The 26,604-nt window shown below is 52.7% G+C and overlaps 7 protein-coding genes across 7 annotated transcripts in view; 2 read left to right on the forward strand and 5 right to left on the reverse strand.

Moving 5' to 3' along the window:
* The window catches only part of LOC121435313 (H-2 class I histocompatibility antigen, Q10 alpha chain-like), a 731,224-nt gene that overhangs the window by 342,771 nt on the left and 361,849 nt on the right, over window positions 1-26,604 (reverse strand). The window lies entirely within an intron of this gene.
* The window catches only part of LOC121435272 (H-2 class I histocompatibility antigen, Q10 alpha chain-like), a 708,503-nt gene that overhangs the window by 319,726 nt on the left and 362,173 nt on the right, over window positions 1-26,604 (reverse strand). The window lies entirely within an intron of this gene.
* LOC121435270 (H-2 class I histocompatibility antigen, Q10 alpha chain-like) overlaps window positions 1-26,604 on the reverse strand; it is an 808,095-nt gene that overhangs the window by 294,068 nt on the left and 487,423 nt on the right. The window lies entirely within an intron of this gene.
* Window positions 1-26,604, reverse strand: part of LOC121435275 (H-2 class I histocompatibility antigen, Q10 alpha chain-like) — a 703,994-nt gene that overhangs the window by 294,068 nt on the left and 383,322 nt on the right. The window lies entirely within an intron of this gene.
* Window positions 1,103-6,749, reverse strand: Hspa1l (heat shock protein family A (Hsp70) member 1 like). The gene is made up of 2 exons (XM_041634440.1): window positions 6,650-6,749; window positions 1,103-3,377 (listed from the first exon to the last, which is right to left on the reverse strand). Exon 2 carries the CDS (start codon window positions 3,362-3,364, stop codon window positions 1,439-1,441), a length of 1,926 nt encoding a protein of 641 aa, XP_041490374.1. The 5' UTR covers window positions 3,365-3,377; window positions 6,650-6,749; the 3' UTR covers window positions 1,103-1,438.
* Window positions 7,320-10,284, forward strand: Hspa1a (heat shock protein family A (Hsp70) member 1A). Its single transcript, XM_041634442.1, has one exon. The coding sequence runs from the start codon at window positions 7,546-7,548 to the stop codon at window positions 9,469-9,471; it is 1,926 nt and encodes a 641-aa protein (XP_041490376.1). The 5' UTR covers window positions 7,320-7,545; the 3' UTR covers window positions 9,472-10,284.
* Window positions 21,709-24,508, forward strand: LOC121435245 (heat shock 70 kDa protein 1A). The gene has a single exon (XM_041634441.1). It carries the CDS (start codon window positions 21,959-21,961, stop codon window positions 23,882-23,884), a length of 1,926 nt encoding a protein of 641 aa, XP_041490375.1. The 5' UTR covers window positions 21,709-21,958; the 3' UTR covers window positions 23,885-24,508.

Below are 26,604 nucleotides of genomic sequence, written 5' to 3' on the forward strand. Positions count from 1 at the left end.
CTTCACTTTCCACCTTGAGGTCTTTTTTTTTTTATGTGTAAGAGTGTTTTGTTGCATGTATATGTAGCATGTCTGCAGTGCTCCCAGAGACCAGAAGAGAACGTTGATCTTCTGGAGTTATAGACAGTAGCTAGACACCATAGAGGTTCTGGGAATCAACCCTGATCGTCTGGAAGAGGAGTGAGTGCTCTTAACCACCGAGCCAGCTCTCTATGGGACTCAACCCTGATGGTCTGGAGGAGGAGTGAGTGCTCTTAACCACCGAGCCAGCACTCTAGTCCTCCACCTCATTTTTTGGACTACACTCTGTCATTGATCTGGAGCTGACTGATGCATTCAGCTAGACTGACTTGCCTATAAGACCCATGGATGCTTCTTGCTCTGCTTCCCAGTGCTGAGATTACAGGTGCACATCACTGTGTTCGGATCTGGATCCGTCAGAACAGCAAGCTGGATCTGTTACCAAGTTCAGCAGAATCCTTCACACCTGAACCCAAATTAGCCTGTCATTGATTAGAAGCCGTCACCACAGTTAGCCACGGCTTTATATGGGGCCAGGGTGCCGGGAAATGAGAAAATACTTCTCTTGGCAGGTGTGGTATTCTGCAGTTCCAGCCATCAGGCAAGTGGGGGCAGTGTGAACAGGAGTTCAGAGCAGATCTAGGATACATGAGACCCTGTCTCAAAACAAAAACAAAAAAGGCAAAGTAATTTTTTGGAAACGCTGAACTTACACAAATCCAAGTACTTTGCCCATAGCAGGTTAATCATTCACAACAAACCAACACTCACAAGCAGAAAACTCACGTCCTCTGTGAGCTCCCTTGCTTCCTTTCCGAGGGACATTAGCAGCGTAAGATAACAGGAAAGAAGCTAGTTAAGGGAGGAGCAGGCTGCTTCCAGATAGGGAGAGTTTGAGGCTAACCCGGGCTACAAGAAACCCTCCCTCCAAAAAACAACATCTGGGCATGGTGGTGCATGCCTGTAATCTCAGAACCCAGGTGGCAGAGACAGGAGGATTGCTGCGAGTAAAGGACCAAGTTGGCCTCCATAGTGAATGTCAAGTACACTAGACACACACGGTAAGGCCATGGATACATGAGTAAAAAAAAAGTCAGAAGTTACTTCCTTTGGGATCAATTTACTGAGAGACAACCATCCACACAGGAAGGAGAAAGATGGGATGTGGCCGATAAATAACAGACATCCAAATTCTTCAAATGGTTCAGAGGGGCCTTGTTCTCCTAAAGGTCCATTTCAGGATCGTCGCCGAGAGGGTGGGGGCTTGAGAAGATGGAATACAGACTTCTCCGTCAGCGTCCCAAAGGATGGTGACTTAGGCGCGAGTCCAGCCTGTTCAGGAATCAATCGAGGTGATGTTGGGAGATGAATAAACTTCACCTGGAGGCGCCCTTGCACCCTGTAGTCCCAGAAACGGCTAATCTACTTCCTCGATGGTCGGGCCAGTGGCGGCTCTGCCCGGCGTGTACCCCGGCGCGCAGGTGGGCCCTGTGCACCCTCCCTGGTAGAGTTTGGTGATGATAGGGTTACACATGTTCTCCAGTTCTTTTCTCTTGTGATCCAGCTCCTCCTTCTCCGCTAGTTGGTTGGCCTCCAGCCAGGAAAGGACCTCGTTGCATTTATCCAGAATTTTCTTCTTATCGGACTCGCTTATCTTGTCCTTCAGACCCTCGTCACTCACGGCGCTCTTCATGTTAAAGGCATAGGATTCTAGGGCGTTCTTGGCAGCAATTTTCTCTCTCTGGCCCTCATCCTCAGCTTTGTATTTCTCGGCCTCCTGCACCATGCGCTCGATCTCCTCCTTGCTCAGCCGGCCCTTGTCGTTGGTGATGGTGATCTTGTTGGCCTTGCCCGTGCTCTTGTCCATGGCGGTGACGTTGAGAATTCCATTGGCATCGATGTCGAAGGTCACCTCGATCTGCGGCACGCCCCTAGGTGCAGGAGGTATTCCAGTCAGGTCGAAGCGCCCCAGCAGGTTGTTGTCGCGCGTCATGGCCCTCTCGCCCTCGTACACCTGGATCAGCACCCCGGGCTGGTTGTCCGAGTAGGTGGTGAAGGTCTGCGTCTGCTTGGTGGGGATGGTGGAGTTGCGCTTGATGAGCGCCGTCATCACGCCGCCCGCTGTCTCCAGGCCCAGCGACAGCGGCGCCACGTCCAACAAAAGCAAATCTTGTACTTTTTCAGATTTATCACCCATTAAAATAGCTGCCTGGACTGCTGCTCCGTAGGCCACCGCCTCATCGGGATTGATGCTTTTGTTGAGATCCCGCCCATTAAAGTAGTCTTGAAGCAGCTTCTGCACCTTGGGGATGCGCGTCGAGCCGCCCACGAGAACAATGTCGTGGATTTTAGCCTTGTCCATCTTGGCGTCCCGAAGAGACTTCTCTACAGGCTCCAGGGTGCCTCTAAAGAGATCTGCACACAACTCTTCAAACCGTGCTCTGGTGATGGACGTGTAGAAGTCGATGCCCTCGAACAGCGAGTCGATCTCCAGGTTGGCCTGCGTGCTGGACGACAGGGTCCTCTTGGCGCGCTCGCAGGCAGTGCGCAGCCGCCGCACGGCGCGCTTGTTCTGGCTGATGTCCTTCTTGTGCTTCCTCTTGAACTCCTCCACGAAGTGGCTCACCAGCCGGTTGTCGAAGTCCTCCCCGCCCAGGTGCGTGTCGCCCGCCGTGGCCTTCACCTCGAAGATGCCGTCGTCGATAGTCAGGATGGACACGTCGAACGTGCCGCCCCCCAGGTCGAAGATGAGCACGTGCCGCTCTCCATGACTTCCTTTATCCAAGCCATAGGCAATGGCAGCAGCTGTGGGCTCGTTGATGATGCGCAGCACGTTCAGACCCGCGATCACGCCCGCGTCCTTGGTGGCCTGCCGCTGCGAGTCGTTGAAGTAGGCGGGCACCGTGATGACAGCATTGGTGACATTGTGGCCCAGGAAAGCCTCTGCAGTCTCCTTCATCTTCGTCAGCACCATCGACGAGATCTCCTCGGGGTAGAAGGCTTTCTTCTCCCCTTTGTAGGACACCAGCACCTTGGGCTTGCCCCCTTCGTTGATCACTTGAAATGGCCAAAGCTTCATGTCCGACTGCACAACAGGATCGTTAAACTTCCTGCCAATCAGACGCTTGGCATCAAACACGGTGTTCTGTGGGTTCATGGCCACCTGGTTCTTGGCCGCGTCGCCGATCAGCCGCTCGGTGTCGGTGAAGGCCACGTAGCTGGGGGTCGTGCGGTTGCCCTGGTCGTTGGCGATGATCTCCACCTTGCCGTGCTGGAACACGCCCACGCACGAGTAGGTGGTGCCCAGGTCGATGCCTATGGCCATTCCTTTATTAGCAGCCATGGTTTTCCGAGCCCTGTGGAGAAATGAGATTTTATAATCCTATTTAGGGGAGTGATTTTTTTTCTAATAAAACTTAAGCTATTTTTCGACTGGTAACTTTTTCAAGATTTATTTTTAATTGTGTGCGTGTGTGCATGTCTGTGTGGGCATATGCACACGAATGCAGGTGCCTGCGCAGTCAGAGTTGTGAACTGCCCAGTGTGAGCAGGCGCTAGGCCCTGAATTCAGGTCGTCTACAAGGACGGATGTGCTCTCGATGGCTGAGCCCTCCGTAGCCTCAGTCAGCTTATTTTTTTTAATGTTTAAAAATTATTTTGTGTATGTACATTTTGTCTTTATGTATTATGTTCCCAAGGAGGTCATGAGAGGGCATCAGATCCCCTCAGACTGCAGTTACTGTTGGAGCCACCATGTGGGTGCTGGGTATTGAACCTGGATCTTCCGCAAGAGCAGTAAGTGTTCTTAACTGCTGAGCCAACTACCAGCTTCATCAGTCTTGTTAAAACCACAAGCATGGGGGCTGGAGAGATGGCTCAGTGGTTAAGAATATTGCCTGTTCTTCCAAAGGTCCTGAGTTCAATTCCCAGCAACCACATGGTGGCTCACAACCATCTGCAATGGGGTCTGGTGCCTTCTTCTGGCCTGCAGGCTTGAAGATAAACACACCCAGTCTAACTGGCTTCTTCTGGACAGAAGGAAACCCTACACAAGGAGATTGTAAATGTTCTTGGTTTTGTGTTTGCTGCTGTTTTGGTGTGGGGTATGCACAAACATGTGGATTCAAGGGGACAACCCTGGACTGAAACCCTGGCCAGTTAGATTATGCTGGCTGTCCAGCAAGTGAACCATCTCCCTTACCCTATGATCACAGGCGAAGACCACCATGCTCCGTTTGTTCTGCTATGTGGGTTCTGAGGATTGAACTCGGGTCCTCATGCTTGTGTGCCAAACACCTTCCCCACTGAGCTATCTCCTAACCTCTCAATGGGTTGTTTTGGGTTGTTGTTTAATTTTTTTTTAAGGCAGTAGCCCTGGTTGGCCTGGAACTCACTATGTATCCCAGGCTAGCCTCAGACACGGCAGCTATTCTCCCTCAGGTTCCCGAGTGCTGGGGTAACAGGCATGAGGTTCTTCACTACTGCCTGAGCTGTCTCAGACGTCCTACAACTCGGTGCTTTCCCTCTTGTAAGAAACAGGACACCAACAGAGACAGGTGCTAGGCCTCAACTTTAAAGGTGTCTGATGCTATAGTTTATGTACCTGAGTTTCCACTCTGAAAACTATCAAATACACGTCAGAATGCCCGCTCCACTTCCTTTAGCTGTCTTTCGTCTTTGAGATCACCTTCAGGTTCATTTCTGGGTTTCGTCTCCTGTGTACTGGGGTGCGACCCAGGGCCTTGGGGATGCTACAGCCGGACAGGCTGGTCAAACACCAACACCACGATGCAGGAGTATACACAGGCCACTTTCTGCTGCCAGACTGGCTCCTGTTTAGTCTGAACCTTGCCCCAGTAGGCTTGATTAAAATCCTGAGGTCAGTAATGAACCTTCGCCTATATTCATTTTGAAATACTCATTATAACAGGAATTCTTTTCAAATGGGTCTCCTTCTGTTCTCTTTGCTGGGTGGTGCTTACAGTCCCTTGGCTCAGACTCCACAGTAGCTGGGAGTAGCGATTACCCTGACCTTTGCTCTGTTTCTCACCGTGAGTGGAATGTTTTAGGGATCTGTCTACCCTTACCCCACACAGCTGGAATTACACCGATTTGTCCGTGGATGGCTGGCCTTATTTCACTCAGCGTAATGTCTTTAGTTCTCATCCATGAGCTTGCATATTTCGGTCCTTCTAAGACTGAACACTGTCCGTCCGTTTTATGTGTCTCCCACCCTTTCCTTCCACATTCATCTCTGCATAGACCCAAGCTGCTTCAGCTTCCCCACTGTTGTGATTAGCGCTGCTGCTAACAAACATCCACGCACAGGTCAAGCGCTCACGTGATGACTGCAGACAGCCGTGTTCTCAGCTAGCATAGATTTGCATACGCACCAAGTGCTTACGTGATTGACAGACAGCAGTGTTCTCGGCTACTCCGAGGATGGATGGAAAGCGGTTTATATTCCCCACTCCTCCCAGGCCTAAATCAACTGTAGTGCTCCCATGACGGTGATATGTTTTACTGTGGGACCATAACTGTCTACCTGTCTCCTAAGATGGTGTTCTGAACTCCGCAAAAGGTATTAGGGGCCAAAAGGTATGTGGTGGCACACACCTTAAATCTCAGCACTTGGGAGGCAGAGGCAGGCAGATCTTTGTGAGTTCAAGGCCAGACTGGTCTACAGAGCGAGTTCCAGGTTCTAAAGCTACACAGAGAAACCCTGTCTCAAAAACACAAACAAACAAAAGATATTAGGAGCCAAAAAGATGGCAGTTAAGAATGCTTCCTATTCTTCCAGAAAACCTGGGCGTGGATCTTGGCACCCACACTGGCCTGTTACACCAGCTCCAGTGGATGAGACAGCTGCTTTTCCTCTCTGGAGGTGCTCACACGTACAACACACACTCACACAAACACAGACAAACCACTGCTTAAAACAGACAGGCACTAGTCTCCATGGAGACGTGCCTTTCTGAGCAACCTGTGATGCAGTAATTTAGCTCACTCTGAAGGGCTCTGCTAGGGCACCCCAAACAAGGCTTATTTTACTTCTAGGATAGGGGTCTCACTATATAGCTCAGGCGATGTCCCTGCCTCCATTCCTAAGAGTTGGGCTTAGAAGTTTGAGCCACCACGCAGCCTCCATCAACTTTTCTGAGAAGGAAGGCACAACAGGGAGATTTTCTATATATTTTTAGTACAAAATCCCACCCCCGTAGCCATGCTGTCTCGACATCTTCCGAGCCGGGATCGCAGGCACGCATCTCTACACCCAGTTTCTATCCTCTTGCTTGTAACTCCTGTCTTCTGCCAGTAACATATTCAAAAAGGTCTCAAGGGGTGTCTGCTCCCGATTCTGACTCAGGCTAATTCCAGCCACCTGTCCCCAAGAGACACTCTTTTCCTGGTTGCCAACCCCCACCCCCAAAATGGAAACAACTAGGGTCTGTGTGGGGAAGGCCACACTAGTAATCCCAACGCTCAAGACGCATAGGAAACGCGGGTGCCTCTAGCGGTTGCCTGTAAATTAATCAAACCTAAGGAATGTCGAGGCCCTTCTTCATATAAGGACTAACTGGGACAAACAACCCTCTGCCCCGTTCCAATAAGAGCCTTCACGGCTCACCTGGAATCTCTCCGCCTTCGCTCCAGTTTGGAAAACTTGAGGTCGCTGAGCCCCTCTGAGTGGGAAGCTCCAGGTACATTCAAACTGCACGCAGCTAGGGTCCCCCCCACCCCCCACCCCGCCCCTCCCGGCAACTCTGAGCCTGTTCTGGGACTGAGTCTCTGATTCCTAAATTAGTCCATGAGGTCAGCGGCAGCATGGCCATTGTAACGCGACTGCAGGGGACCACGTCACCAGACACGCCCCAAAGCCTATCCCTCGGTCACCAGAGAGGAGGAGGGGGAGTTACAGCCCACAGATCGACCCCCAAAATCAGAACTGCGCCAGAGAAACCCCCCGATATCACAACCAAGAATCCACAGCACGGAGCTAGCGTGACCTTCCCAGTCATTCCACGGAAGCTGCTGTAATGTGTCGCCATGGCAACAGTGACAGCAGCACGGCCCGCCGCCCTCCCCCCAGGAATCCGGCCTCTCCAGCGAACCCCAGAAGGGTCTGGAGAGTTCTGGACAGGGGCGGCACCCTCCTCAGCGATTACTCAGAGGAGACGGGGAGGCTCCACCAGACGCGAAACTGCTGGAAGATTCCGGTCCCCACGGCAGCCTCCGGCTCGCTGATTGGCCCAGGGGACAGCGGGTGGGGCCGCAGGACGCCGCATAAAGGCGCAGGGCGGCGCGCAGGGCTCCAGACGCCGCCTGAGGTGCAGAAGGAATCTCAGGTTCCCTCGCAGCGGAGAGAAGCGAAAGTGCGCGTTCCCGACCTTCAGGACCCTCGGTCAGGACCAGCTTTTCCCGGAGCATCCCCGCCGCAGAGCAGAGCGCAGCCTCGCAGGAGCTGAGCGCAGAGCCCCGGCAGTAGAGAGAGACCGAGAGCGAGAGCGAGCGAACGAGAGAGCCATGGCCAAGAACACGGCGATCGGCATCGACCTGGGCACCACCTACTCGTGCGTGGGCGTGTTCCAGCACGGCAAGGTGGAGATCATCGCCAACGACCAGGGCAACCGCACGACCCCCAGCTACGTGGCCTTCACCGACACCGAGCGGCTGATCGGCGACGCGGCCAAGAACCAGGTGGCGCTGAACCCGCAGAACACCGTGTTCGACGCGAAGCGGCTGATCGGCCGCAAGTTCGGCGACGCGGTGGTGCAGTCGGACATGAAGCACTGGCCCTTCCAGGTGGTGAACGACGGCGGCAAGCCCAAGGTGCAGGTGAGCTACAAGGGCGAGAGCCGGGCCTTCTACCCCGAGGAGATCTCGTCGATGGTGCTGACGAAGATGAAGGAGATCGCCGAGGCGTACCTGGGCCACCCGGTGACCAACGCGGTGATCACGGTGCCCGCCTACTTCAACGACTCGCAGCGGCAGGCCACCAAGGACGCTGGCGTGATCGCGGGTCTGAACGTGCTGCGCATCATCAACGAGCCCACGGCGGCCGCCATCGCCTACGGGCTGGACCGGTCGGGCAAGGGCGAGCGCAACGTGCTCATCTTCGACCTGGGGGGCGGCACGTTCGACGTGTCCATCCTGACGATCGACGACGGCATCTTCGAGGTGAAGGCCACGGCGGGCGACACGCACCTGGGCGGGGAGGACTTCGACAACCGGCTGGTGAGCCACTTCGTGGAGGAGTTCAAGAGGAAGCACAAGAAGGACATCAGCCAGAACAAGCGCGCCGTGCGGCGGCTGCGCACGGCCTGCGAGCGCGCCAAGAGGACCCTGTCGTCCAGCACGCAGGCCAGCCTGGAGATCGACTCGCTGTTCGAGGGCATCGACTTCTACACGTCCATCACGCGGGCGCGCTTCGAGGAGCTGTGCTCGGACCTGTTCCGCGGCACGCTGGAGCCCGTGGAGAAGGCCCTGCGCGACGCCAAGCTGGACAAGGCGCAGATCCACGACCTGGTGCTGGTGGGCGGCTCGACGCGCATCCCCAAGGTGCAGAAGCTGCTGCAGGACTTCTTCAACGGGCGCGACCTGAACAAGAGCATCAACCCGGACGAGGCGGTGGCCTACGGGGCGGCGGTGCAGGCGGCCATCCTGATGGGGGACAAGTCTGAGAACGTGCAGGACCTGCTGCTGCTGGACGTGGCGCCGCTGTCGCTGGGCCTGGAGACGGCGGGCGGCGTGATGACGGCGCTCATCAAGCGCAACTCCACCATCCCCACCAAGCAGACGCAGACCTTCACCACCTACTCGGACAACCAGCCCGGGGTGCTGATCCAGGTGTACGAGGGCGAGAGGGCCATGACGCGCGACAACAACCTGCTGGGGCGCTTCGAGCTCAGCGGCATCCCGCCGGCGCCCCGGGGCGTGCCGCAGATCGAGGTGACCTTCGACATCGACGCCAACGGCATCCTGAACGTCACGGCCACCGACAAGAGCACCGGCAAGGCCAACAAGATCACCATCACCAACGACAAGGGCCGGCTGAGCAAGGAGGAGATCGAGCGCATGGTGCAGGAGGCCGAGAGGTACAAGGCCGAGGACGACGTGCAGCGCGAGCGGGTGGCGGCCAAGAACGCGCTCGAGTCCTACGCCTTCAACATGAAGAGCGCCGTGGAGGACGAGGGCCTCAAGGGCAAGCTCAGCGAGGCGGACAAGAGGAAGGTGCTGGACAAGTGCCAGGAGGTCATCTCCTGGCTGGACGCCAACACGCTGGCCGACAAGGAGGAGTTCGTGCACAAGCGGGAGGAGCTGGAGAGGGTGTGCAGCCCCATCATCAGCGGGCTGTACCAGGGCGCGGGGGCTCCCGGGGCTGGGGGCTTCGGGGCCCAGGCGCCCAAGGGAGGCTCCGGGTCGGGGCCCACCATCGAGGAGGTGGATTAGAGGCCCCTCCTCGCTCTCCCGGGGGTCCTCCGGGAAGCGGACTGATGGAGCTGAGGACTGCCTTTGCACTGTCTGTCAGGGTTGGTTCCTCCCTGCTGAGTTCATTTGCACTGAAGTTCTAGCCTTAGGGACACATGTATTCACTTTGTGCAGTAACTAATGTTTCTATATTTCCTGTAAGTCAGTACTCGGAGGGTGGGTTTTCCCCTATCACTGCCACACTCTATGATTTGTTTTGCCAGACTACAAAGTTGGAAAATATCCTTGTAACACCATATTGTGCTTATCTGATTTTGGCTTGCAATAAGAGAAAGACAAAGAAGTGTGTGTTCGTGTGTGTGTGTGTGTGTGTGTGTGTGTACGATGTTAAAAAGAAATACATTGTCAGTCATGAGCAAACACCTTCACCTCTGTGTGTTCAGTCCCAGCCTGGTCTGTATAGTTAGTTTCTCCATGGCTTGGGCTCTATAGTGAGAATTTCTGTCAAAATACAAAAAAAGAAATATTTTAAGAAAACACCAGCAGATTTTTAAGGTTCTTCTGTCTTCGGGTTCTGTTCTTGGCCCCATGTGGGGCACCTCAGGTCGGTGCCTTCCATAGGCCACGTTTGTCTTGTGCTGGGCTACGCTCTGAGTGCTTCTGGCTTATACTTGTGTGTGCAGGTTTGTTGTTGAGCTGTTGAGCTGGTTTTTCCAGTTGTTAAACTTGGAGGTGAATTTATTTGCCATCTTTTGTTCACTTTTTTTTACATATTTATGCTGAACTCAGGTCCATTTTTAGTGATTATTTGAAAATAAACTCAAAATAACTTAATGACAGTGTGCCTGTTGTCCTTGGAGACCAGAAGTCTCTACTGCCTCTCTGGTCCCCCTTACAGTCTTGTCCACAGGAGAGTGACGTTTTCTCTCCACAGGGGTCTGGTGGACACAGGGAGCATTGCACTGTGATCCATTTGTGTGAGAAGGAGGAAATGGGTCAGAGCAACAGAAACCCTCTGGGACTGAGGTATAGCTCAGTGCAGGAGATCCTGGGATAAATTCTCCTGGAGATGAGGGAAGGGTTTGGTTTGTCCACAAAAGCCCTGGCCACAGAGGCTTGGGCAGGGGATCCGGAAGAAGCCAGTCACCTAGCGGGGTGGGGAGGATGCAGAGGATGTGAGGATGGCTGGGGAGAGGGGGTGGGAGCTCACTTGGTGTATACAGTTCTCTAGTAAAGACGGGAAGCAGAGGGGGAAATATAGTAAAAGATCATAGAGAGTGGCCTTTAAATAGTGAGAATTGGCACCGCCTGTTGAGGATACAATCCCTAGTTCTCATCTTTTACTTAATTTATGTAGGGGGAGGCATGCAGATGCCAAGGCGCATGCAGGGGCCACAGGACCAGTGTGTGGGGCATGCAGATGCCAAGGCACACATGCAGGGATCAGAGGAGCACTGTGTGAGGCATGCAGTGCTAAGGCGCACATGCAGGGCCCAGAGGACCAGTGTGTGGGGCATGCAGATGCCAAGGCACATGCAGGGGCCAAGGCGCACATGCAGGGCCCAGAGGACCAGTGTGTGGGGCATGCAGATATTATAGCTCACATGCAATGGTCAGAGGACCAGTGGGGGGGGGCATGCAAATATTATAGCTCACATGCAATGGTCAGAGGACCAGTGGGGGGCATGCAGATATTATAGCTCACATGCAATGGTCAGAGGACCAGTGGGGGGCATGCAGATATTATAGCTCACATGCAATGGTCAGAGGACCAGTGGGGGGCATGCAGATATTATAGCTCACATGCAATGGTCAGAGGACCAGTGTGGGGGCATGCAGATATTATAGCTCACATGCAATGGTCAGAGGACCAGTGTGGGGCATGCAGATGTCAAGGCACATGCAGAGGTCATGCACTGTGTGGGGCACATGCATGATGAGGCACACATGCAGAGATCAGAAGATCTGTGGAAGCATGTTCTCTGTTTTCATTCTCTGCGTCAGTCCTGGGCATGGAGCTGAAATCTGCAGTGTGCCAGCAACACCTTCACCTACTGAAGCTTCTCTTGGGCCTTCACCTTCTCCTTCTGATGATTTGAATGGTGGCTCAGTCAGGCTGTTCTACCCTACTGAGATTATGTGCAAGATCCCCCCCCCCCATTTAAAAAATCTGCTTTTAACACAGCCTTTGAGGCAGAGGCTGGCTTGGAACTCACTATGCAGTCCAGTCTGGATTTGACTCCGAGGGGTCTCAGAACCTCAGCCTCCCAAGTGCTGCACTATGCACACGGATTGCTATACCATCCCTACCTCATAACTTCTTGTTTATACACACGGATTGCTATACCATCCCTACCTCATAACTTCTTGTTTATACACACGGATTGCTATACCATCCCTACCTCATAACTTCTTGTTTATGTGTTTTTGTTTTTTGTTTTGTGTGTGGTGCTGGAGTTCAAGGCCAGCTCTACCGCTGAGCTGTATTCCCTAGCCCTGCAATTTTCTTTTGCTTTGTCTGTTGTTTTGTGAAGCAAACCTAGAGCTTGCAGTTGCTAAGCAACTGTTTTCCTGAGGTTCATCTTAAGCCCAGATTCCTGTTTGTTGTTGCTGGGTTATTTGTTTTTGGAGATGGATTCTCTCATACCCCAGGCTGGGCCCCCTCACTGCCCCTCCTCCAGATTCTGTACAAGTGGGGGTGTTGAGGGCTGGAGATGTAGCTCAGTGATAAGTACGGTATGTGGGTACCAACGGGCTCTGGGGTCAGACCTCTGCGTGTGTGTGGCTGTGTGAGAGAGAGGAGGGGGGAGACGGGAAGAGGGGTCAGGAATGGACCTGTTGCCCTCATACTTCCCTTCATGGTTATTCCTGAAAGGAGCTGGAGTAGAATTCACACTTGTGATTTTTTTAAGATTTGATGTGTGTGTGGTTTGGGTCCATGTGTGCGCAGGTCAGAGGATAACTCTGGGGATCAATTCTCTTCCTCGCTGGGTTCTGGAGTACTGGACGCAGGGAGGCAGGCTTGCATTCATGCACGCCAGAGCCACCTTCCTGGGCACCTTTGCAGTTTTTCTCGTCTACATGTAAAGTGTTCCAGTGAACATACACGCGGGTGGGCGGTGTCACCTGACAATATAGTGCCTCAGGCTCAGAAGGACCGCCACATGGATGGCTGTGACGGAGTGGGGGGGGGGGCTGTCACGTGTTGCTCTATTAACCCTACTGTGCTGGTTCATCTTCTGTCACCCTGACACAGGCTACAATCTTCTTTTTTTTTAAATATTTATTTATTTATCATGCATACAATATTCTGTCTGTGTGTATGCCTGCAGGCCAGAAGAGAGCACCAGACCTTATTACAGATGGTTGTGAGCCACCATGTGGTTGCTGGGAATTGAACTCAGGACCTTTGGAAGAGCAGGTGATGTTCTTAACCACTGAGCCATCTCTCCAGCCCAGGCTACAATCTTCTGAAAGGAGGGAACCTCATTTGAGAAGGAGCCTCCATAGGATCTGGATGTAGGTCATTTTCTTTTCTTTTTCTCTGTTTCTTTTATTTATTTTATTTAATTTACTTTACTTTTGATAAATAACTTTTTAAAGCTGTACAGATATTTTAATTAGTTAATTTATTTTATGTGCATTGATGAATGGCCTACAGGTATGTCTGTGTGAGGGTGTCAGATCCTTGGAACAGGAGTTACAGTTAGTGGTGAACAGTCATGTGGGTGCTGGGAATTGAACCCTGGTCCTTGGAAGAGCAGTCAGTGCACTTAAGGGAGCCATCTCTCCAGTCCATAATTTATTTATTTTACATCCTGACTGCAGCCTTCCCCTCCCTCTTCTCCTCCAACCTCCTCCCCACATTCCCTCTCCTTTTCCTTCATTAGTGATTGCTGTGATAGAGCCCAGCCTGTTGTGGGTGGGGCACCCCTGGGCTGGGGTTCCCGGGTTCTATAAGAAAGCAGGCTGAGCAAGCCATGGAGAGCAAGCCAGTAGCAGCACCTTCCTTGGCCTCTGCATCAGCTCCTGCCTCCTGGTTCCTGTCTAGTTTGAGTTCCTTCAATGACTACACTGTGAAAGTGTAAGCCAAATAAGCCTGTTCCTCCACCTCTGGTCACGGTGTTTCATCTCACGGCGATACCCAACTAATGAGGACAATTAGATCGCTCCACACCATACTCTATCTGATGGACATCAGTGAGGTGGAGCTGGACAGTTAGTGAGGTGGAGCTGTCTCTACACCACACAGTCTGATGGACATCAGTGAGGTGGAGTGTCTCTACACATACAGTCTGATGGACATCAGTGAGGTGGAGCGGTCTCTACACCACACAGTCTGATGGACATCAGTGAGGTGGAGCTGTCTCTATACCACACAGTCTGATGGACAGTTAGTGAGGTGGAGCTGTCTCTACACATACAGTCTGATGGTCATCAGTGAGGTGGAGCTGTCTCTACATCACAGTCTGATGGACATCAGTGAGGTGGTGCTGTCTCTACATCACAGTCTGATGGACAGTTAGTGAGGTGGAGCTGTCTCTACACCGCATAGTCTGAGGGACATCAGTGAGGTGGAGCTGTCTCTACATCACAGTCTGATGGACATCAGTGAGGTGGAGCTGTCTCTACACCACACAGTCTGATGGTCATCAGTGAGGTGGAACTGTCTCTACACATACAGTCTGATGGTCATCAGTGAGGTGGAGCTGTCTCTACACATACAGTCTGATGGACAGTTAGTGAGGTGGAGCTGTCTCTACACATACAGTCTGATGGACATCAGTGAGGTGGAGCTGTCTCTACACATACAGTCTGATGGACAGTTAGTGAGGTGGAGCTGTCTCTACACCACACAGTCTGATGGACATCAGTGAGGTGGAGCTCTCTCTACACACACAGTCTGATGGACATCAGTGAGGTGGAGCTGTCTCTACACCATACAGTCTGATGGACATCAGTGAGGTGGAGCTGTCTCTACACCATACAGTCTGATGGACATCAGTGAGGTGGAGCTGTCTCTACACATACAGTCTGATGGTCATCAGTGAGGTGGAGCTGTGTCTACACCACACAGTCTGATGGACATCAGTGAGGTGGAGCTATCTCTACACCATACAGTCTGATGGACATCAGTGAGGTGGAGCTGTCTCTACACCACACAGTCTGATGGACATCAGTGAGGTGGAGCTGTCTCTACACATACAGTCTGATGGACAGTTAGTGAGGTGGAGCTGTCTCTACACATACAGTCTGATGGACAGTTAGTGAGGTGGAGCTGTCTCTACACATACAGTCTGGTGGACAGTTAGTGAGGTGGAGCTGTCTCTACATCACAGTCTGATGGACATCAGTGAGGTGGAGCTGTCTCTACACCACACAGTCTGATGGACATCAGTGAGGTGGTGCTGTCTACACCATACAGTCTGATGGTCATCAGTGAGGTGGTGCTGTCTACACCATACAGTCTGATGGACATCAGTGAGGTGGCGCTGTCTCTACACATACAGTCTGATGGAAATCAGTGAGGTGGGTGCTGAGGGAATACGGGGATCAGGTGGGAAGCGCAGCCAACTTGGGAGCTCAGCTCCTGTCATCTCTGAGGACTGCTCTTGCATGGCTGCCACAGTTTGGTGAGCTCAGTATTGTAAAGGTCGCCAATCTTTCCATTGTTTCCATCTGATGAAGTAGAACTGGGTGTGGTACAGGCCTGTCTTGCCACTGGGAAATGGAGGCCAGGGGATTCCTGTTCAAGACTAGTCTGGGACCTGGGTAGATGGCTCAGCCTTTAAGAGCATTGACTGCTCCTCCAGGGGACCCAGGTTCAATTCCCAACACCCATATGGCAACTCACAACTGTCTGCGACTCCAGAATCCAGCACCCTCACACAGACATACAGACAGACAAAACAAATAAAATTAATTAAAGATAAAGCCTAGTATGGAGGGGCTGGAGAGATGGCTCAGTGGTTAAGAGCATTGCCTGCTCTTCCAAAGGTTCTGAGTTCAATACCCAGCAACCACATGGTGGCTCACAACCATCTGTAATGAGGTCTGGTGCCCTCTTCTGGCTGGCAGACATACACACAGACAGAATATTGTATACATAATAAATAAATAAATATTTTTAAAAAAAGCCTAGTATGGAGTACACAGATATACCCCATCCATGATGGTGGAGGGAGAAGATGAACAAGAGGAGGAGGAGGGTGAAGAGGCCTCAGGACACTGAAAAGTCTCTTAGCACTTGAATTGCTAAGACAGGAGGATTGCCAGGAGTTTAAGACTCATGTGGCCAACAGAAGAAGTCTAAAAATAGCAAACCAGAAAAAACTTTAAGCATAGATGGATGGGGTAGGAGAGATGGCTCAAAAGACCCCGGTCCAGTTCCCAGCTCCCAAATATTGTCTCAAAAACCAACTGGCTCCCAGCCTGGTCTACAGAGCTAGTTCCAGGAGAGCCTCCAAAGCCACAGAGAAACCCTGTCTCGAAAAAACCAAAAAAAAAAAAAAAAAAAAAACCAACTGGCTCCAGGCGGTGGTGGCACACGCCTTTAATCCCAGCACTCAGGAGGCAGAGGCAGGTGGATCTCTGTGAGTTTGAGGCCAACCTGTTCCACAAGAGTTAGTTACAGGACAGGCCAAAGCTTGTCTCAAAAAAAAAAAAAAATACTGGCTTCGGCAGGCACCAGGCACACAAGTGGTACAGACAGACAGGCAGACAAAGCACTCATACACACAGAGTAAAAACCTCACAGTAATTTTTAAAGCAGAAAGGAGCTGGGCAGTGGTGTCACACGTCTTCAGTCTGAGCTCTTGGGAGGCGGAGACAGGAGGATCTCTGTGAGTTTGAGGCCAGCCTGGTCTTCAGAGCGAGTTCCAGGACAGGTTCCAAAAGCTACAGAGAAACCCTGTCTTGAAAATCCAATTAAATAAATAAATGAATGTAAAAGAAACTGGCCCCCTTTTCCTAGCCCAGATTGTTCTGCTTTGGCATAGGCACTGCTAGTGCTGACAGAGCAGGGAGGAACGGTTTGGCCTGGAAGGAACTGCCCAGTCATTATTCTCAGGAAGACTCCTTAACAAAGCAAACTCCTCCCCTCCTGGGTCCCCAGTCCTCTCCACTCTGCTCTGGGACAGCAAGTTCAGCCAGACTGCACATTTAACACCAGAGGATTCTGTGCGCTGGGTGCCAGCTGTGCCTGGGTCACAGGGCTGCCTTTCCCTTCCCGATTCTGGCAGAGTTGAGTGGGTCAGACTGGAGTTTAGGGGCAGGGCCATGATCTGGTGGGCAGGAGGGAAGTTCCTGGGTGGTCGTTTGGCCGACCTGCACTGAGAGCTCACAGAGTGACCTTCACACCGCTGCCCTCCTAGTCTACGTGGTCAGTGAGTGGAGAGGCTGACTCGGGGAAGGCTGGTGTCAGGAAGGCAGGAGTTGGAAGAAATGTGCCCTGACCTTTCAGCTCCTGCCTTCTTCTCCCTCATCCTAATCTCTGACGTGTTCTTAAAACGCAGATGTGAGAAGCTGTGTGGATCCCTGACAGGCGGGTGCCACGGTTACCTGGGATTATAAATAGTCTCTGGCACAATGCGGGGAATATGCGTCTTATCTTGGTTGTGCAGGTGGGGACCAGGGCAGTTTGTGGCTTTGAAAAGTCCAGGCCTGTGTTCTAGGTGTGTCCCAAGGTCCTCTCTGTCTTAACCCTTTCCCTCAAAACCTGTGTCCCACTAGGGGCTGGAGAGATGATGGTCCATGGTAAGAACTGGCAGTGCTGTCCTAGGGGACTTGCGTTTGGTTCCCAGGACCCAAGTTTAGAAACTTACAACCACCTGGAACTCCAGCTCCAGGGGATCCAGTGCCCTTTTCTGTCCTCCAGGCCCCTGCACTGATGTACACATATACTACATTAAATATAAATCTGACAAACTCCCCAACTTTGCATCATAATGAAATTATTTCTGTCTTCTCTTTGTGGTCCTAGATAATTAAAGCCAAGTCCTTTCCCCTGCTAGACAGGCACGGCAGAGGGGAAGCTGTCCAGTGCTTTGGTTCTGGAGCAGGGTCTCTCTGTGTAGCCCTGGCTGGCCTGGAACTTGCTTTATAGACCAGGCTGCTTCAAACCTGTGGCAGTGCGACAATCCCTCTGTCCCTCCGTGCTGGGATTACAGATATAAACCACAGCACCTGCCTTATCCCAGTTTTAACTAATTTAATTACTTCCATAGTGCCTGAAATGGTCCCCAGCTTTGTGGGGCCCTCACCAAGAATGCGTGGGTAGCTGGACCTGAGTGTGTGGACCTGCCAATCAAAGAGGGGAAACTGCAGAGCACACACTGTGACAGCTATCGGAGCATTAGCCAGCCAGTCCTTGAGGCCACCACGCTGTGAAACAGATTTCTGTTTCGTCTGAGTTTTGGGGGTGTTTATTTCCTGAGACAGGGTGTAGTGTATTCTAGCTGTCTTCAGGTTCACTGTTGCCACGGATAAACTCAACCTTCTGGTCCTTCTGCCTCTCCCTCCCCACTGATGGTATCACAGGTGTGTGATGCTGGCCCTGGTTTCCATGGTAGCAGATTTAACCCTGGGCTTTGTGCACAATGAGAAGCACAGAGCTGAGCCCAGCCCGCACCCACCCGTGCATTTGCTGTTTCGAGGCAGGGTTTCTTCAGATGGCCCAGGTCACGGTCTCAGGGCATCCTTCTCCTCGGCCTGTCCCACTCTGGAGTTACAGGAGCTCCATCACACAGCCTGAAGTAGATACTGTTAACTCTATTTTAGAGACGGTCATATAGAGACCTGGGTGATTTAACAGAATACAAGTACTTGCCGGGCGGTGGTGGCGCACGCCTGTAATCCTAGCACTTGGGAGGCAGAGGCAGGCGGATCTCTGTGAGTTCGAGACCAGCCTGGTCTACAGAGCTAGTTCCAGGACAGGCTCCAAAACCACAGAGAAACCTTGTCTTGAAAAAAACCAAAAAAAAAACAAAAAAACAAAAAAAAAACAGAATACAAGTACTTCATTGTTAAAACAAACAAACAAAACAAAACAAACAAAAAATAAAATAAAACCAAAAAGCACCCTTGACCAAGAGGTAGACTCCAGACCAAACTGAGGTCTTCCCCTGTCCAGAGTGTCCTTCCACTTGCTGGAACTCTGCAGAGGTTTACAGCCACCAAGGCCTTTGCAATCTGTCTAAGAATGGCTGCCTCCGCAGGGTAGTGTCTGTCACAGGGGCCTCTAAGAAGTTGAGGCAGGAGGACCCCTGTGAGCTCCAGCCAGCTGGGACTAAGGGGTGAGACTCTCAGCAATACATCAAAAGGAGCAGAAGGAAGGCACCTGGGGGTTCATGACCCTTGCTCTGATGGCTTCCTAGCTTCCTCTGCATCTGCTCAGAACCATAGCATCTGATAAAAACGAGGACTGAGGGCAACAGGGCTGCTCTGAGAAACTGTAAGGAGAAGAGAGGAAGAAAGATGCTGGAGCCTCCTGCTGAGGAAGGTTCTCCCCTCTCCAGTGTCCTGGGTGTCCTCTCCTGCCCCTGGCGCTCCCCACCCCTTAAAAGTCCTTCACAGCCTCCCGCCCTCAGAACCCTGAACTCTGTTACTTCCAAATATGGACCTCAATAAAAACCTAATTCCAGAATGAACCAAGGTCCTCTGTGTGTGTGGGGGGAGGGGGGCGGGTGGGGGTAAGAGATGCTAATAATTAGATCCAGATGTCTTGGATTCTAAGCATGGATTCTACCAGCAGCTTGGGGTTCTTGGGGTTCTCCTGCCCAGCAATTAAAACCCTTCACTGTACTCCTGCCTCTGAAGCCAGGCTAAAAGGACAGACAAAATGTCAAATATCTTTGTGTGGAGAAATAGATGTGGACCAGGTGTGGTGGCCATTCCGGTTAGTCCTAGCACTGTGTGGGTGAGACAAGGGGACCATTCTGAGCTCAAGGTCAGCGTTGCAGGCCTGGAGTCTCGACTACCATTTGAGACCCTGTACCAAATTTTCTATTAAAGATATATTCTAAGAACTGCCGATTCCCAGAGCAGAAGGAATAAACCCAGGACTATCAGTGTCCACAGATGGTGGAGAGCAGGCCTCTGGGGTGTGGGGAGTAGCAAGGTCTCTGGGAGCTATGAGGCAGCTAGCAGGGACTCCTAGAGGAATCCCCAGCCAGAGCTGCAGAGTAATGGAAAAATCCTGGAAGTTTAACTGGTTTAACCAGATCGGGGTAGTGATTCATTAGAACTGAATTCATTTCATTAGCCCTGACTGGAACAAGCTGCAGTCTGCCAAGGACACAAAGGGGATCTATGCATCTTCAAAACATCGGCTGAGATCAGCAAACTACAGCACAAACAATTCGATGCCCTTGGATTCCAGGAAGAGATGTCTTGATATGGACTTGTGTGCACACACACGCTAGCGCACACAAAGATGCCAGTGGAGCTGTGTTCCAAAGCAGGGCTCTTTCCAGATATTGGCACCTGCAAGTTACACTCAGGAACCTATGGGGGGCCTGGAATTCCAGTACTTGGGGGTCAAAACTGGAGGATGGATGCTTAAGGCCAGGCTTGACTACTACACAGGAATCCAAGAACATCCTGGGCTACATGAGATCTTATCGAAAAGAAAATTAAAAAGAGGAAAGAAGCCCAAAAAGATTCGTGTATATAGTCACTCCCTGCCATAGACTGTTACCTCAGAACTGAGGCTCTAATGAATCCTCTGGTTTTTTTTTTTTCTTTTCTTTTTTGAGACAGGTTCTGATGTGGCCCTGGCTGGCTGCGAATTATCGATCCTCCGGCCCAAGCATGGGCCACCATCCCCAGCAGCCTCATGCTGGAGTTTCTGGTCTCTAACCGGGGGTCTTTACCCCTTCCGCGAGAAGAGGAACTGGGAAGGGAGCAGGGAAGATGATCACTGACAACTAAATGGATTTGTACTCAAAACAGGACATAGATGAGGCACTGAACCTTGCGGTTCAGGACAAAAAGCTCAGAGGTCAATCCGTAGGTGGGTCCCAACACCTCTGCCTTAGGGTCTCACCCAGTACTTGGGTTTAAATGCACTGTGAGGTGTGACGCTGTCACAGGACAGAACACCCCATCTCTCCATCTAAACACGGGATGGCGAGAGGCAGCAGGCACAGGCGGGAGAACCAAAGAACTCTAAGTTAAGCCTGACTTTACTGTCGCCATCAGAGCCAGAAACTGAGCAGAAAGAAAGGTGCCTGGCAAAGAGATACGCGAAGGAGAAGCCAAGCTGGCACGCTCTGCTTTCCTTAAAATGTTTTCAGACAAGGTATCCCTCTGCAATCTAGACTGGCATTGGACTCCCTGCTGTCCTCCTGCCTCAGCCTCTCAAGTGAGGAGATGACTGATGTGAGCCACCACACCCTGCCAATTTCTTTCTTTTCTTTTCTTTTTCTTTTTTTTGGTTTTTTTTTGTTGTTGTTGTTGTTTTTTACCCTGCCAATTTCTATGGAAAGTTTTATTTCTTACTAATGCCAGGCTCCAGCTTGAGGCAAAGGGAGTGGCTGCGTCCTGGCAGGGTCCACACTGCCCTGCCCTCCCGCTGGGACACTTTCCTTATTCCGGTCACAGATCCTCCTAATGTGAGAACCAAGGGTTTACACACAGACATCCCTTTGTAAACACTGGAGGCTCCCTATGGCGATCTACTGCTGACTTGTACTTAACCGTGATGTAAACACAGAAAGAAAAAAAAAACCCTATAGTTCGTGACCTCTTCTCTTTCCCCTTTTAAACCTAAGATGGGAAAAAACAGAGGAACGATCATTTCTCAGGACGCCCACAGGCTGTCACTCGAGCCTGGACCCAATCACAATCATTTTGGCTAAGCGTTATCCCGCCTCCTTTGAGAAACTTTGTGTGCCCGTCCTGTAGAAAAGGTTTGCAGACCTTAAACCCCCTCGATGATCTGAGTCTCTTACGCCTCTCACCGCTCAGCACCTCCAGAGGTTGACCCTTGTCTGCCTCACTTGACCACAGGGACCGCTACCGTACGTCCCCATGGCAACAGGGGCAGCAAGCACCTCCCGCCGCCCTACCCAGAAATCCGGCCTCTCCAGCGAACCCCAGAAGGGTCTGGAGAGTTCTGGACAGGGGCCGCACCCTCCTCAGCGATTACTCAGAGGAGGCGGGGAGACTCCACCAGACGCGAAACTGCTGGAAGATTCCGGTCCCCACGGCAGCCTCCGGCTCGCTGATTGGCCCAGGGGACAGCGGGTGGGGCCGCAGGACGCCGCATAAAGGCGCAGGGCGGCGCGCCCAGGGCTCCAGACGCCGCCTGCGGTGCAGAAGGAATCTCAGGTTCCCTCGCAGCGGAGAGAAGCGAAAGTGCGCGTTCCCGACCTTCAGGACCCTCGGCCAGGACCAGCTTTTCCCGGAGCATCCCCGCCGCAGAGCAGAGCGCAGCCTCGCAGGAGCTGAGCGCAGAGCCCCGGCAGTAGAGAGAGACCGAGAGCGAGAGCGAGCGAACGAGAGAGCCATGGCCAAGAACACGGCGATCGGCATCGACCTGGGCACCACCTACTCGTGCGTGGGCGTGTTCCAGCACGGCAAGGTGGAGATCATCGCCAACGACCAGGGCAACCGCACGACCCCCAGCTACGTGGCCTTCACCGACACCGAGCGGCTGATCGGCGACGCGGCCAAGAACCAGGTGGCGCTGAACCCGCAGAACACCGTGTTCGACGCGAAGCGGCTGATCGGCCGCAAGTTCGGCGACGCGGTGGTGCAGTCGGACATGAAGCACTGGCCCTTCCAGGTGGTGAACGACGGCGGCAAGCCCAAGGTGCAGGTGAGCTACAAGGGCGAGAGCCGGGCCTTCTACCCCGAGGAGATCTCGTCGATGGTGCTGACGAAGATGAAGGAGATCGCCGAGGCGTACCTGGGCCACCCGGTGACCAACGCGGTGATCACGGTGCCCGCCTACTTCAACGACTCGCAGCGGCAGGCCACCAAGGACGCTGGCGTGATCGCGGGTCTGAACGTGCTGCGCATCATCAACGAGCCCACGGCGGCCGCCATCGCCTACGGGCTGGACCGGTCGGGCAAGGGCGAGCGCAACGTGCTCATCTTCGACCTGGGGGGCGGCACGTTCGACGTGTCCATCCTGACGATCGACGACGGCATCTTCGAGGTGAAGGCCACGGCGGGCGACACGCACCTGGGCGGGGAGGACTTCGACAACCGGCTGGTGAGCCACTTCGTGGAGGAGTTCAAGAGGAAGCACAAGAAGGACATCAGCCAGAACAAGCGCGCCGTGCGGCGGCTGCGCACGGCCTGCGAGCGCGCCAAGAGGACCCTGTCGTCCAGCACGCAGGCCAGCCTGGAGATCGACTCGCTGTTCGAGGGCATCGACTTCTACACGTCCATCACGCGGGCGCGCTTCGAGGAGCTGTGCTCGGACCTGTTCCGCGGCACGCTGGAGCCCGTGGAGAAGGCCCTGCGCGACGCCAAGCTGGACAAGGCGCAGATCCACGACCTGGTGCTGGTGGGCGGCTCGACGCGCATCCCCAAGGTGCAGAAGCTGCTGCAGGACTTCTTCAACGGGCGCGACCTGAACAAGAGCATCAACCCGGACGAGGCGGTGGCCTACGGGGCGGCGGTGCAGGCGGCCATCCTGATGGGGGACAAGTCTGAGAACGTGCAGGACCTGCTGCTGCTGGACGTGGCGCCGCTGTCGCTGGGCCTGGAGACGGCGGGCGGCGTGATGACGGCGCTCATCAAGCGCAACTCCACCATCCCCACCAAGCAGACGCAGACCTTCACCACCTACTCGGACAACCAGCCCGGGGTGCTGATCCAGGTGTACGAGGGCGAGAGGGCCATGACGCGCGACAACAACCTGCTGGGGCGCTTCGAGCTCAGCGGCATCCCGCCGGCGCCCCGGGGCGTGCCGCAGATCGAGGTGACCTTCGACATCGACGCCAACGGCATCCTGAACGTCACGGCCACCGACAAGAGCACCGGCAAGGCCAACAAGATCACCATCACCAACGACAAGGGCCGGCTGAGCAAGGAGGAGATCGAGCGCATGGTGCAGGAGGCCGAGAGGTACAAGGCCGAGGACGACGTGCAGCGCGAGCGGGTGGCGGCCAAGAACGCGCTCGAGTCCTACGCCTTCAACATGAAGAGCGCCGTGGAGGACGAGGGCCTCAAGGGCAAGCTCAGCGAGGCGGACAAGAGGAAGGTGCTGGACAAGTGCCAGGAGGTCATCTCCTGGCTGGACGCCAACACGCTGGCCGACAAGGAGGAGTTCGTGCACAAGCGGGAGGAGCTGGAGAGGGTGTGCAGCCCCATCATCAGCGGGCTGTACCAGGGCGCGGGGGCCCCCGGGGCTGGGGGTTTCGGGGCCCAGGCGCCCAAGGGAGGCTCCGGGTCGGGGCCCACCATCGAGGAGGTGGATTAGAGGCCCCTCTTTGCTCTCCCGGAGTCCTCCGGGAAGCGGACTGATGGCGCTGAGGACTGCCTTTGCACTGTCTGTCGGGGTTGGTCCTTCCCTCCTGGGTTCGTTCTAAAGTTCCAGCCTTGTAGAAGGTAATTGAGTGGACTGTTAAACTTTATACGCTTATGTTCTTTATATCCACAGTAACGTTGCCAGTTTGTCTGTCTACAGTATTTTATTTAAACAGAGTAAAGGGATTTTGTGTTCTTAGACCTAATGATGTGTGAAATTTAAAGTATTAGTTGCTGCCCAGAGACCCATGACAGTCTCAGTGTCTGGTCCCAATCCAGAGCAGCTAAAGTTGACAGTGTCTTCTCAGTCATCCCCGAGACAGACTGGCTTTCATCACCTTTTTTCCACTGTGTATTTCTAACTTTAGTCTTCCACGCTAAAACTTTAATTATCTGCTTGTTCTTATTATCGTTTTGTGGTATAATCCATACTTCTTTGTATTTAATCCACGTACTGTACGGATGGCATTTTCCTGCCACCGGAGAATCAACACTGCCCCCCTGTGGAGAGTCTTTTCTTTGCAACACTAAAAAGAAAAAAAAAACTTACAATGTAAATATTCTAAATAAACTGTTACAACTATGTTTTGTCCATGTGTCTGTTGGGAGGGATGAGGACTTCTGGGTTTACGGGGGTTCCCTGGTTTTGGGTTGGCCAGAGCAGGGATTTGGGAGGGATGAGGACTTCTGCGTTTGCGTGGGTTCCCTGGTTTTGGGTTGACCAGAGCAGAGATTTGGGGAATTTTGTTCGAGTTTAAGTGCGGGTTTTCTATGTGTTAGGCAGAAGATTTTAGCGGCAGGTGCTCTAAAGTAGGAGTGGGGCTGGGTATAGTTTGGGGCTCCGTGGAGAGGGCATCAGGGGCTTTGATGGCTCTGAACTCTCCCCCACCTCCCCGGGACTGAATCTAGATCTGTGTTTCTCAACCTGCAACCGTGACCCCTTTTGGGGTCGTAGGTCCCTTTCACGGGGTCACTAAGACCGTTGGAAAACAGATTCTTGCATTATGATTCATAACAGCAAAGTTACAGCTATGTAGTAGCAATGAAAATAACTTTACAGTTGGAGGGAGTCACCTAACATGAGAAATGTGTTAAAGGGTCACAGCGTCAGGAAGGGTGAGGACCCCTGCCCTAGAGCATCCTACGTGCTAGCCAAGGCTTCCTCACCGAGCTCAGAGCCCTCCGTAAGGTCTCCTGTGTTCTTTGAGGCAGTCTCACTATGCAGTCCTGCCTGGCTCAGACTCTGAGAGACATCTTCTTTTTTTCCCACCTGGCTCTTTATTACTTTTTAAGATCTTGCAGAGCTGCCCCGGCAATGGCTACACTCAGACTTCCTCCAGCTCAGCCTGACCTTATCAGTCCCCGTCCCCGAACCCCTGCGCTGAGATTGGACACTTTTGCCACCAGGCACCAGGTCTGGGTATCTTTTTCTTTGGGGGCAGGAGGGTTCGTGTGTGTGTGTGTGTGTGTGTGTGTGTGTGTGTGTGAGAGAGAGAGAGAGAGAGAGAGAGAGAGAGAGAGAGAGAGGGCCTTTCTATGTAGCCCTGGCTGTGCTGGAATGTGCAATTTAGCCTATGCTGGCCTCAAACGCTGGGATTACAGCACACACTCTCACACCCACTCTCTATCTGCCCTCTTCCTTCCAAGCAGTAAACCTGGTGAAATAATGGACCATTTACCTAGCTTGTCCAAGGCCTAAATAAACAGGCAGAAAATAGGGGAAAAATAGCAGAAAAAGCCCTTTTGATGCATGAGTCTCTGTCCTATTGGTGTAATGACATCATCCTAGGATTGCTGGGGTATAGCTCAATGACAGAATGCTGGCTTAGTATGGAGGCCCTAAAAACAATCCCCAGCTCCAGCAAGAATAAAAATCACTTAGCTGGGCCAGGGTCAGCCACCTTCATTTCCAGCATATTCTTTTTTTTTTTTTTTTTTTTTTTTTTTTTTGATTTTTCGAGACAGGGTTTCTCCGTAGCTTTTGGTGCCTGTCCTGGAACTAGCTCTTGTAGACCAGGCTGGCCTCGAACTCACAGAGATCCGCCTGCCTCTGCCTCCCGAGTGCTGGGATTAAAGGCGTGCGCCACCACCGCCCGGCCCTCCAGCATATTCTTACACAGCAGGTGTCAGGCTGTCCTGTGGTAAAGAAGCCAGCAGCAAGAGTTTAATGACCGGAAACTAATTCTTGAGGTCGGGGCGATTATGTTCATGAACTGCTCATTAGAGATGGGTTTATTGCTAAGCCACACCAGACAGAAGTCATGTTTAGCCGGAACATGTACTCAGTGTAGAACTGAAAGCAGCTTCCTCCCATAGCCTCCCTGGTGCAAACCGGACCTCCAGGAACTGAGAAGCTTATCAAATAAATAATTGCTGTAGGATTCTTAGATTTTAAAAGGTTTATATTATGTTACAAAGCAGGATCTCTGCGTAGCCCTGACTAGCCTCGAATTCACAGAAATCTGCCTGCCTCTGTCTCCCAAGTGCTGGGATCAGAGGCTGGTGCCACCACCCCACCTCACAAGAGAGTTTTGATGGAAGGCTACAGCTTCAAGGGAGAGAGGGCGGATGGGATAACTGAAAAGAGTACAGAGAAAATCCATTTCTTGTATGCAGTGACCTTCCAAATTTCATTTATAATATTGTTTCTGAGTTAGCATCTTAGATCACCCT

This window comes from Microtus oregoni, unplaced genomic scaffold (assembly GCF_018167655.1).
Source record: "Microtus oregoni isolate MIOR12 unplaced genomic scaffold, Mior012 000046F_ref0000063, whole genome shotgun sequence".
In the NCBI taxonomy this organism is placed as follows: domain Eukaryota; kingdom Metazoa; phylum Chordata; class Mammalia; order Rodentia; family Cricetidae; genus Microtus; species Microtus oregoni.

Excerpts from the sequence above, each read along its gene's own strand:
- LOC121435245 (XM_041634441.1), top strand. The coding sequence starts at position 21,959 with ATGGCCAAGAACACGGCGATCGGCATCGACCTGGGCACCACCTACTCG.
- Hspa1l (XM_041634440.1), bottom strand. The coding sequence starts at position 3,364 with ATGGCTGCTAATAAAGGAATGGCCATAGGCATCGACCTGGGCACCACC.
- Hspa1a (XM_041634442.1), top strand. The coding sequence starts at position 7,546 with ATGGCCAAGAACACGGCGATCGGCATCGACCTGGGCACCACCTACTCG.